Here is a 12,117-nt window from a genome sequence, read left to right as displayed (position 1 = left end):
CATGGCCGCTGAGCCTGCGTGTCCAGAGCCTGTGCTCCGCGGCAGGAGAGGCCACAGCAGTGAGAGGCCCATGTACCACAAAAAAAAAAAAAAAAAAAAAAAAAAAAGAATGTGGAAACAACCTAATGAATGGGAGAAAATATTTGCAAGCCATGTATCCAAGAAGGGACCTACTTCTACAGTAGGTAGAAGAACTCTTCCAACTCAATAATAAAAATGCCAAAACCTAATTAAAAATATACAAAGGATATGAATAGAAATTTTTTCAAAACATATGCAAATGGCAATAAGCACATGAAAAGATGCTTAACTTCAGTATTCACTAGGGACATGCAACTCAAAACCGCAGTGAGGTAGCACTTCATACCCACTAGTGTGACTGAATCAAAAAGACAGATAATAACAAGTGTTGATGCAGATGTGGAGAAGTTGAAACCTTGTATGCTGATGGTGGGAATGTAAACTGGTACAGCCACTCCGGGAAAGTCTGGAAGTTCTTCATAGACAACGTATGACTCAGCAATTTGTCTCCTAGATACATACCCAAAAGAAATTAGAGCATACATCCACATAATAGCATAATAAGTCACACAGGAATATTCATAGCAGCATTATTCGTATCCAGAAAGTGGAAACAACCCAAATGTCCACAACTGATGAATGGGTAAAAATATGATCCATCCATGCAATGGAATATTATTTAGCCCTAAAATGAATGAAATATTGACATATGCTACAGTACACATGAACCTTGAGGACATTATGATAAAGTGAAAGAAGGCAGTCACAAAAGACCACATATTCTATGATTCCATTTATAAAATGAAGGGTGAAGACCAGGCAAATCTACAGAGACGTGTAGTAGTTCAGTTTTAGTATTTACCACTGTAGTGGCGGTTCTCACCCTTTCATTTCCACAGACAGTGCCCGTTATGCAGCTTCAGCTGCGGAGTCCTGTGTATCTCTCTCTCCTTCCTCCTTTCTCCCTCCCTTCCCCCACTTTCTTTCTTTCCTTCTTTCCTCAGAATGGATCACAGACCAAGAACTGCTGACCCCAAGGGCAGTCATGGCTTGCTGATCGCATTTCCCAGTCGTGGTTTTCAACCTGATTTGTAAACAGATTGCTAGCATAGCTGCCCAGACAATGTTTACACTTACATTTTAAGAAATAAATCGAAACTCTTTTTATACCATATTTCTAAATATTTTTTGTTTGTTTGATATAGGAAAGCCATGGCAGAAAAATACATCATGACAGCTGCAAAACTCATTGCTCCTGTAATTGAAACATCTTTTGCTGTAGGTTATGATTGGTAAGAGAGAAATTCAGTATAACTGGATGGACATGATGTTTTCTAGTTTATACTTTTATTGATTTAAAATTTTGTTATTAGAAGAGTAAATAATTGCAAATATTGATTTCTACTTATCAAGCAAATACTATTATATGGTAAGATTAGTATAGGCCACTCTAAAAGTTCTAACGTTTTTCTTATTGTTCATGTCATTTTGTAAATTAAGTACTAAGGCAAGTGTGCTGCATTTGATATGTGGGTACATAATTGCTTTCATTGTATAAATTCCAGCCTGTGCCCTCTTCCTTTTTACTTTATCTTTTCTCATTATGTCCTTTTTCTACCTTAAATTTGTCAGTACTACTAAACTGTTTATCCTGAGCGATACCTCTCACACCTAAAAAGGCTATTGTCTATGGATATATTTCCCAGATAGGAGTGAAGGGTTTTTAGAGCTGGAAAAATCTTAGGTCATTTTTTGGATGAGTCGTTGAATTTGTTTCTTCCACCCAGTACGAGAATCCTCTTTATAGCATCCCATGTAGGTGCCATTTATCCTCTGCTTGGATTCTTATGGTGTTCAAATCATTTGCTTTATTTCTGAACATCTCTAAGGGTTAGAAAATTCTTCATTGTATTGAATCCAATGTTGCCCTTCATGAAACTCTTTTCTATGATTTTTCGAACCAGTATAGAGTCAGTCTGTGACCTCTTCTGCATGGTACCCTACCAGGATTTTTAAAATCCAAGATACATGTACATGGTTAGAAAACCAAGTAAGTACAGAAGAGTTACAGCTCCCGTTTTCTAATTACTTTTCATGTTTCTTCTTGGTGGAAGTAACGTATGCTTTCTTTACCGTATCCTCATTACGATTCAGATTCTCACCATGGAATCCATTGTCTCCCTGGTTTAGTTTGTTCTGGAGGCTTCATATTTGGCCCATGACGTTTGTTTTTCTGGTGTCTCCAGTTACCTCTCTGTCTTCTCTTGCACTCTTTGCTTCTCTTAGGTTATTTGGAGTTCTCCCTCTCGGAACTCTCCCTGCCCGTCTCTGTAAGCCGTTGGTTCCCTTAGGCTGGCGTTGAATGTCATCTTGGGGTTTACCTTCATTTTTTTCCCATGTTGGATCCTCTTTCTTTTTGAACATCATCTTTATTTTTTCCTTGATTTCTTCCTGAATTAACCCCCTAAGATCTGTCTGTGCATGTCTGTAAGTGTCTAATTCTGTCCTCATTCTTGATTGATCATTTATTTGATCAGGTATAATAATACCCTAAGTTGTAACTTGTTTTCTCTTAGAACTCAAGAAGTATTTCTTCACTGTTAACTAGCACTGCTGCTGATTAGAATTCTGATGCTAGTCTCATCCTTGCTATTTGTAGGTGACCTGCAGTTTCTTTCTGGTAATTTTTATAATTTTCTCTGTAGCTTTGTTCTGAAATTTCATAATGTGTTTAAATTTGTCTTTTTTTTTTTTCTATTTTCCTCTTAAGCACTCAATAGACCCCTCAATTTGCAGTCTGTTTTCTTTAATTTGAGAAAATGTTATACTATTTCTCTGCTAATTTACTTCCTTTTCCAGTTATAAATTTCTATCAATTGGATTTGGACTTCCTTGTCACTTATCTTTCTTATATTTTCCAACTCTGGTTCTGCTTTGCTTTCTGGGAGACTTCTTTGAATTTCTCATTCAGCTATTCCATTTAATTGTTTTATTTTACATTTCCAAGAGCACGTTCTTTTTCTCTGGCTGCTCTTTGTCATTGTTGAGTATGAGGGGAGGCCTGCAGGTGGAGATGGCGGTCAGTGGTTCCCGCTGCCCAGCTCAGCGCTTCACTCCCCATCCCTACCTGGAGCAGGAAGCACCCTCCTCCGCGGCACTTTCTTACTGCAGCCTCCTTTTCCCTGCTTCATGAGCCAGCGCGCTTCTCACGCTTCCAGAGGCGGTCTTCCTCCTGGGGCGGCAGTGGGAATAGCGCGTGCCGGCCACTGTCCTGAGTCAGCGGCTCTGCCGGCTGCTGATAGTGAGGTGAGGGCTTTCTTCACAGTTTTCTCTCTTCAGATAAGCAGTTCCCGTTTTTTCATCCATTTCAGATACACTGTGTTTTTCTAAAACGGCTGGTTTTCTACCTGACTGGCTGCTCGCCTAGTTTATAAACAAGTTTCTTAAAATGTCCCTGTATCTGTACATGTACTCCACATATGTTTTGATCCATGTATAGTACAAGTCATTCTATCCCTTTCTGTGAGCACCAAATGTTGGCTGTAACCTAAGATCTCCTTGATTTGGGAGACAAGCATCTCACAGTAAATGAACTCTGTTCATCTTTAATTACACTGAATAGTAAATGTTGTTTTACTGTTACTAAATCTAACTTGGATTCTCTTAATGTTTACTAAGTCATATACATTTAATTTCCTAATGTTTTTAGACTTTTAAGAAGATGATTCTAGTTGTGTCTTTGCAATCTAGTAGCTGGTATGTAAGTGAAATTTTAAGTATTTATAAAACGCCAACCAGTCTGAGTGAAATTTTCCACTAATTTAACATTTTAACTTATCAAAACGAATTACGTTTGTCATATTAGACTTTTTAAAATTTTATTTCATTTTGGCTGCGTTGGGTCTTTGTTGCTGCGCGCGGGCTTTCTCTAGTTGTGGCGAGCGGGGGCTACTCTTCATTGTGGTGCACAGGCTTCTCATTGCCGTGGCTTCTCTTTGTTGTGGAGCACAGGCTCTAGGCTCACAGGCTTCAGTAGTTGTGGCTCGCAGGTTCTAGAGCACAGACTCAGTAGTTGTGGCTCATGGGCTTAGTTGTTCCACGGCATGTAGGATCTTCCAGGACCAGGGCTTGCATTGTCAGGCAGATTCTTTTGCTGATTTAAAAATTCTCTCTTTGTCTTTGATTTTAGATAGTTTTATTACAATGTATCATAGAGAAAATTGTTTTGAGTTGAACTTTTGGGGTTGTCTCTTAGTTTCATGAACTTGGATGTCCACATCTCTCCCCAGATTTGGGAAGTTCTCAGCCATTATTTCTTTTTTAAAAAATTTTATTGAATTATAGTTGATTTACAGTGTTGTATATAACAAGAAAAAATTTTATTGTTTATTGCAAGCCAGTTGGAAGTTCAGGATAAAAAGTATCTGCCTTCGAGAAATTTACAGTTTAGCTAATGTTGGTTGTCACCTAAGATCTCCTTGATTAGCTAAGTAGACAGATAATTAGATTAGCTAAGTAGACAGATAATTAGATTAGCAATCACAAAGCATTGTAACTGCTATGTTATACTAATGTAACAAGTTATGTTTTATTGTGTGCTGTGTGATTTCTTAGTCCCAATTGCTAATGCTAATGTAGTTTGTTGTCATGGTGTCATGGAAGGCTCCCCAGATTAAGTGACATTTGGGCTGAGGCTTGAAGGATTAGTAGGAATAAAAGTTGGGGAAGGGAGGGAGGATGTTGTAAGTAGAGAGAAGAGTGTCTCAAGGGCCGAGATGTTGGCAGCCCTTCTTGTATAGATTCTTCTGGATAATTAGCCCAAAGGTTCTAAGGCATCCTGTCTGTCTAGCATGGTGGGAGCTTTGTTCCATCCTTAGAAAATTGAGAAAAAAAAGTGACTCCAGTAATTTTCTGTGGGGCTTAATCCCTTTGCAGAATCCTGTTTGGGAACAGGAGGGGAAGAGCATCATGCTTTTGTCTTTGAGCCACTTGATTTGTTGACGGCAGCTCAGGGAATGAGTCAGTGTCTTAAATATTTCCCACTTTTCTGATCTTCCACATCTTTGGGTTTGTGAGCCCCTCTTCCTGGAACACCCTTCCCCTTTTGTCAAATTGATTCATCCTTTTCCCTTAAACCGAGCTCAGACATGTCTGGAATACCTTTCCTAGTGTCTCCACCCCTCCATTCCTGTATTTCTTCACTGCGGTTCTTACACCTAACTCAGTTTACAGGTCTGCTTCCCCTCGAGGGCAAGAACTGTATTTTGTGTGTCCTGGTAGCCCTGTACCAGATGTAATGTCTCACACATTGTAGACATTCGGTGACTGTTTGCTGTGTGCGTTGTGGAATAGAGGGTTTCCCCCTTATTTGGGGGAGCCCTTCACACTGCTTTGCTGAGAGGGTCCTCCAGGGGGGCCTGACAGGCTGGGTTTCACATCCTGTCTCACCACTCCAAGCAGAAGGGCTGTTTTATAAATCAGGGTTTAAAAAATGTTCTGCTTGAAGAAAGGGATCTTCTGCTTTAATAATTTTATTTTTTAAAATTATATATTTATTTATTTGGCTGCGCCGGGTGTTAGTTGCAGCATGCGGGATTTAGTTCCCTGACCAAGGATTGAACTCCGGCCCCCTGAATTGGGAGCGTGGAGTCTTAACCACTGGTCTGCCAGGGAAGTCCCAGTATTTTTAAATTATTGGTCTAAGCCAGTGGCTTTGAAACCTCTTTGAACCAGACCCTCAGTGAGAAAACGACGCAGCACCGCCTTGCCCTTGTTACGCACAACCCTTTGATACCTTTTCTCTTCTGTTATTTGAAAGGTCATGACCCTCAATTTGAAAAGAATTAGTCTTGGTGCAGTGGGCTTTGGTAGCAATAGAAATTGGGCTCAAGTTCTTACTTGGCAGTTTTCTACTTGTGCGATTTATTTTTGTATCTATGACATGAGATAATGCCAGTCTTTCAGGGCTGTGGTGAGGACTAAATGTGTTCATGCTTACAGGAGTTGGCACATTGCCTGATGTTTAGTTAACAGTAGATGTTCTGTGTGCCCTGAGCAACGGATCCATGAAAGTCTGTTCAAGTTTGTACACAAAAAATTAAATATATTCTCAAGTTCTGTAGAATTTTTCTCACCATCAGAGCATTTAAGATGAAAAAATATATAGAAACAGTTTTGCCTGTTACAAACTGAAGTTGTTTTATTAATTTTAAAATAAGAATTTTATTTAAAATACCATAAATAATTAGACGCGGCAAGAGGCTAATGAAAAATTGGCTGATAAAACGGGTTTGGAACTGAAGAGCTCTGTAACTTAATGCCTGTGTTGGAAGGAGTCAGGTGCTCAGTCCTACAGAAGAACACTAGGGGCACTTTTAAACACTTTTGAAAAGTCACAGTTAAGAAAACCTAGATATATTAAAACAAAATAAAATAACCGTTTTTACGCTTTACTTTATAGGTGTGTTGAAGTTGTGAAAGCTTCTCAGTACGTAGAGCTGGCAAATGATCTGGAAATAAACAAAGCAATTATGTACCTGAGACAAAAGGACTTTAATCAAGTAAGTTTAAAAAAATGTTTAGATGGAAGTTAATGTTAACTGGTCAAAGCGATAATACTGTGAAACTCCTTTCTAGATTACTGTTACCTGTGATTATTCTGAAGTTGAATAATATTTTTATTTCTACCTTAACATAATTTCCTCTAATGTAGCATGGTTTTAATTTTGACCTGTTTGTCCTGTTTCATTTTTTTTGGCCGCACGGCATGTGGGATCTTAGTTCCCTGACCAGGGATTGAAACCATGTCACCTGCAGTGGAAGCGTGGAGTCCTAACCACTGGACCACCAGGGAATTCCCCTGTCCTGTTTCTTAAAATATAAACGCTTGCCATGTAAAACATGGCTGCTAAATGACTAAACCGTATTCTAGTCCAGAGGACAGCTTTCCCCAGAGGTTTTCAAAGTGTTCCCTGAAGCTCAGAGGCTGTTCAGAGTCAGGGTTCGTACACGGGCAGTGGGGGAGGCCAGGAGCCGGAGCAGCAGCCCGGTGCCTGAGCAGCTCTCCTTTACGTGTTTGGTTTACTCGTTGACGTTGCGTTGGGCACGAAAGGAATCTGTCACTGGCCCCACCACTGTCCTGCCACCTGGGGTGGGGTGGAACGGTGCTCCCCTTCCACAGTCTGCCTCACAGGAGGACAACAGCTTTTTAAAAGGGGGCGGGGATCACAAAGGAGAATAGAGAATGAAACTTGATACCCTAGTTTATAAAACCAGTGGTTAGTAGCATATATGCCTGCAATGTAGAAAACTCAGCTCTTCCGCGTTTAGACCCAGAGAGTGAGGGCCAGAGGGAGCCCCAGTGTCTTTCCTCCATGCTCTCCTGAGCCAGTTTTCAGGCTTTCTTCCTATTTAAGACCTTCTGTTTTCCTGGAGACAGTAGAAGTAACTGACCCCTTTGTCGGGGAGGAGGGAGAAGGGCATCTGCCCCGAGGACGTGAGCGAAGGGGAAGCAGCCCGGTGCCCATGGCGTTGTTGTGTGGTGAAGGCTAGGGCAGCACACCGGCTGGCCCACGGTGTGTATGGCTTCAGCGTGCTTAATGATTGTTTGTAAAGCATAAAAAGACTTTCTAGGTAAAGCGTTTGTAAAGCATAAAAAGACTTTCTAGGTATCTTTGTGTCTGTTCTGCCATTTGAGCATCACACCCTTGGGCATTAAAAATGCCACAGATGAAACTCTGATCCTGTTGGGATGCTGAAAAGTAGAAGTGAAGTGAGACAGATTGGTCTTTGCTATCTTGCTGGAGTCATCTGTGGACCAAAAAAAATAAGTTCGTGTCTGTGTGAGAAGTACTGTTACAGATGACAAAATAGAGAAAGACGTTTTCCGAGTTCTCTGTTGATACTTTTAAATGGTCTTTTTAGAAAGGTTTAACACTGTATTATCGTCCATGTTTTAAAGGTGTGTTCACTAAGGAATAAACCCGCTAATTTTTTCATATTTAAATTCATTTAACCCAAATCATATTGTTTGCTGCTTTCCTAGCTGTTCTCATTCAAAATATTTTTTGTTCTGTTTGCCTATATACAATTTTAATATCAGTTATTTTACTGATGTTTTAAAAATGTAACTTCTGCTTTCTTTTACATCGCTGCTTTTACTTTGTGTTTCTTTTGTTGTGTATTGTAAGTATGACGAGGTAGGTATAACACAGTCTCAGTTTGGAAGGAACACTTTTAGGTTAAAAAGGATTGGATTGACGTAACTCATAAGGATCATTGATTAAGATGCTTTATTTATTTATTTATTTATTTATTTTTGGCTGCATTGGGTCTTCATTGCTGCACGCGGGCTTTCTCTAGTTGCGGCAAGCGGGGGCTACTCTTCCTTGCGGTGCACGGGCTTCTTATTGCGGTGGCTTCTCTTGTTGCAGAGCACGGGCTCTAGGCGTGCGGGCTTCAGTAGTTGTGGCACGCAAGCTCTAGAGCGCAGGCTCAGTAGTTGCGGTACACGAGCTTAGTTGCTCCGCGGCACGTGGGATCTTCCCGGACCGGGGCTCTAACCCATGTACCCTGCGTTGGCAGGCGGATTCTTAACCACTGTGCCACCAGGGAAGCCCGAAGATGCTTCACTTACAACTTGGCGTAATGTTGTAAATGTTTTTCAAAAAAAAATGCTGAAATTGGAATCTCAGAGTATGGTTTTTTGTGGTGATAGTGTTGTTTTGTAGCAGAGAAAGAACTCCACTAAAGCCACAGGTGGATGGGGTGAAGGCCAGTGGTGGTGGACAGACATACCCAGAGGAAAGCTGAAGCCCGTAGCGGACGGCATCAGCCAGGAAAAAAAACACAAACGGAGATTTGTCTATTTTCCTAATTCTTCTTGGGGAAAAAACCCCAAACTAACAGTGTTTATTTTCATTATTTGTTTTGCCATTTACAACTAAATTTTATTGTGAACTTTTATCTGTTTTCTTTATAAATTGATTTACATTATTTTACTTTTAAAAACAGAAATATTAGAGATGCATTCATTGAATGTGTAAAGAACAGTATGAAAACAGCCTATTTCAAAGCCAAAAATACCTGAGAATGTTCCTTTTATTAGAATATTTAGCCTTTTCAGGATAGTTGTAGTTTAGAAGCTTAAAATTTGAAATATGTTTTTGCTCTCTCCATGTTTTTAAATGAATGTTTTAAGTTCTAAACATTTTTGTTAATTCTTCTGAGTAATAGCTTTGGGTTGCATTGTTCTTTATGTATTGTTTGGATTCGTAGCAATCTTTTTTTTTTTTACACAACTTTATTCTTTATTTATTTTTTTTTAGTTAATTAATTTATTTTTGGCTGTGTTGGGTCCTCATTGCTGCGTGTGGTCTTTAGTTGCAATGAGCGGGGGCTACTCTTTGTTGCAGTGTGCGGGCTTCTCATTACGGTGGCTTCTCTTGTTGTGGGGCACGGGCTCTAGACGCGTGGGCTTCAGTAGTTGGAGCACGCGGGCTCTAGAGCACAGGCTCAAGATGTGGCTTACGGGCTTAGTTGCTCCGTGGCATGTGGGACCTTCCCAGACCAGGGCTTGAACCCGTGTCCCCTGCATTGGCAGGCGGATTCTTAACCACTGCGCCACCAGGGAAGCCCCCAGGGATTCGTAGCAATCTTGTGGGGAGAATAGATTTGGTGTTAAACGTAGTCTTGAAGTATTGTTATCGATGAGCCACAGATTAACAAATATCAGAATTTTAAGATCCAGCCAGCACATTTCCTTGACTATAATATGAATAGCTGCTTTGAAAGCAACAATATAAACTGATAGCGTTCTGTTTTTAAAAAATTACCATTGTCGTTAGTTTGCTTTCGGTTCTGCTTTATGGATGTCAGAAATATCAGAGAGCAGCCTTCTTCCCCTCTGCAGTCTACTTGAGTCAGAGGATTCAGTGGATATGTGAGTTATGCCTATTCACGTGCCTTATATTTAATTAATTAATTAATTATTTTTGGCCGTGCCACGCGGCTTGTGGCATCTTAGTTCCCTGACCAGGGGTTGAACCCACGCCCTCAACAGCAACAGCGTGGAGTCCTCACCACTGGACCGCCAGGGAAGTCCCCACTTGCCTTATATTTTAAATTAGCACATACATTTATAGTGACACAATCTGAAAGTAAAGATAAAAACATCTCAGTTCTTATTCAATGTGAAATGCAGCTTGTAAAGCTTAGAGGCTCCGAAGAGGAGCTGGGGGTTGGGTAGGGTTGGTGAGGTAGCTTCTGCAGGGAATCACTTCCAGGTAAGTTTTAGGAGCTTCTTGTTATGGAAGAGCCTTCCAAGAAAGAAAGTGAGAAAGGGGCTCTCAAGATGGACGGTGTGGCGTTCAGGTTTTTCTCTTCCAGAATTTACTTTGTGGGGCTATAAACTGATGGTCTAGAAACTTCCAACAGTTTTCTCTCGAGTAATCAAGACCCTTTAAGAGAGCAGTTCTTTACTGCGCTATGACCGCGTGTGCAGGTCTCCTGCCCTTGGCCGCAGGGGAGTCAAGTGCTCGGTGGCCCGGCTCAGGGCTCGGACCGCACTGCGTCCACCAGCTCAGGGTTCGGACCGCACGGCGTCCACCAACCCAGGGTTTGGACCGCACGGCATCCACCGGCACAGGGCTCGGACCGCATGGCGTCCACCGGCACAGGGCTCAGACCGCACGGTGTCCACCGGCTCAGGACTCGGACCACATGGCATCCACCGGCGCAGGGCTCGGACCGCACGGCGTCCACCGGCGCAGGGCTCGGACCGCGCGGGCGTCCAGCAGCAGCAGCTGCGGCCCCTGCAGAAGCTGAGCAGGGCTTTGCTTGGACACAGCTGCTCCCCAGGAGCCAGCGGCCAAGCATTTTCTATTCAGTAAATGTAAAGGAAGGAAGGAAAAACCATGTATTTTTCCTGTTTCTGGTACCTCTCAGTAACTTCTAGGTGAAGAACTCATCCACCTCTCGTGCAAGGAGCCTGGCATCCCAAGTGTCCTGCCAGGTCGGGGCATCTCAGACTTGCCAGGGGGTAAAAACGTGCTTTAAATTCCTCATGGCTTCAGAGTGTAGTTACATTTGGATCTGTATCAGGTCACTTTGTGACGCTCCCAGAATTGCTTTCTATCCCAGTTTGGAGAATTCTTTTTCACAAGTACTGATAATCAAGTGAAATTCTCATCTGTCATCTGTTTTCCTGAACACACTAATCACCCCTCTGCATTCCCTGGTCTTGTCCCCAAACTGAAGCCTAAATGCTATCATATTACAGAGGTAATAACTGGCAGACATTTCATTTTTAGGCTGTAGAGACCTTAAAAATGTTTGAAAAAAAGGACAGTAGTGTGAAGAGTGCAGCTGCAACCAACCTCTCATTCCTGTATTATTTGGTGAGTTCTGCTTTTCATAACTACGTTGGTACTGTGGTATTTTTAGGTTGCTGCCCAAGGAGGGGCTCTGGAGAAGTGGGGTGGAGAAGGACAGCACGGCTGGGTTGGTCTGGGGGCCGCTTGGGTGGTGCATGTGAGTGCGAGGCCATCTCAGAAGGAGGACAGAGGGAGGACCTGTGGAGCTGATCTCAGATGGGAAATCAGGGTTAGAGATAAAATGCGTGGTTGTCTCTGTAGAGGTTTAAGCTTTGATGATAGATGCCATGGACGGAATGATTGTCTCCCCAAAATTCAGCTTTGAAGCCCTAACACCCAATGTGACTGTATTTGGAGGTGGGGACTTAGGGTTAGCTGAGGTCATGGGGGAGCCCCCATGATGGGATTAGTGCCTTTATTAGAGGAGAAGGGGACCAGAGCCCTGTGCCCTGTGAGGACACAGCAAGGAGGCCATCTGCAGATGTGGACGTGGGCCCTCACCAGATACCAGGCCTGCTGACCCCCTGGTCTTCCACCTCCAGCCTCCGGAACTGTGAGAAGTAGCTGTGAATTGTTGAAGCCCCGTCTCTGGTACGCAGACAGCAGGCGGTGTCTCCAGGGTGTGAGCAGGGCAGAGGGCTGGGGGCTGAGGAGGCCAGAGTGCAGATCCGTGGAGGAGACAGGAAAGGAACTAGCAAAGCATGATGGCTTTCGGGGGGCAGGC

General features: G+C 42.4%; 1 protein-coding gene across 9 annotated transcripts in view; it reads left to right on the top strand.

The window, feature by feature from the left end:
- Positions 1-12,117, top strand: part of IFT88 (intraflagellar transport 88) — a 74,316-nt gene that overhangs the window by 36,038 nt on the left and 26,161 nt on the right. For 7 of the 9 annotated variants that reach the window (XM_089899763.1, XM_089899764.1, XM_089899762.1 and 4 more), the window contains 3 exons: positions 1,227-1,313; positions 6,482-6,581; positions 11,331-11,417. In XM_089899763.1, coding sequence (XP_089755889.1) covers positions 1,227-1,313; positions 6,482-6,581; positions 11,331-11,417 — 274 coding nt within the window. The remainder of the gene's footprint in view (positions 1-1,226; positions 1,314-6,481; positions 6,582-11,330; positions 11,418-12,117) is intronic. The other 2 variants (XM_089899770.1, XM_089899765.1) reach the window with 1 other exon arrangement.

Source organism: Delphinapterus leucas, chromosome 18, assembly GCF_059928025.1.
Source record: "Delphinapterus leucas isolate spDelLeu-1000000601 "Yukka" chromosome 18, BTC_Dleu_Yukka2, whole genome shotgun sequence".
Lineage (NCBI taxonomy): Eukaryota > Metazoa > Chordata > Mammalia > Artiodactyla > Monodontidae > Delphinapterus > Delphinapterus leucas.
Note: the sequence above shows the minus strand (reverse complement) of the source record. Positions and strands in the feature narration are given on the sequence as shown.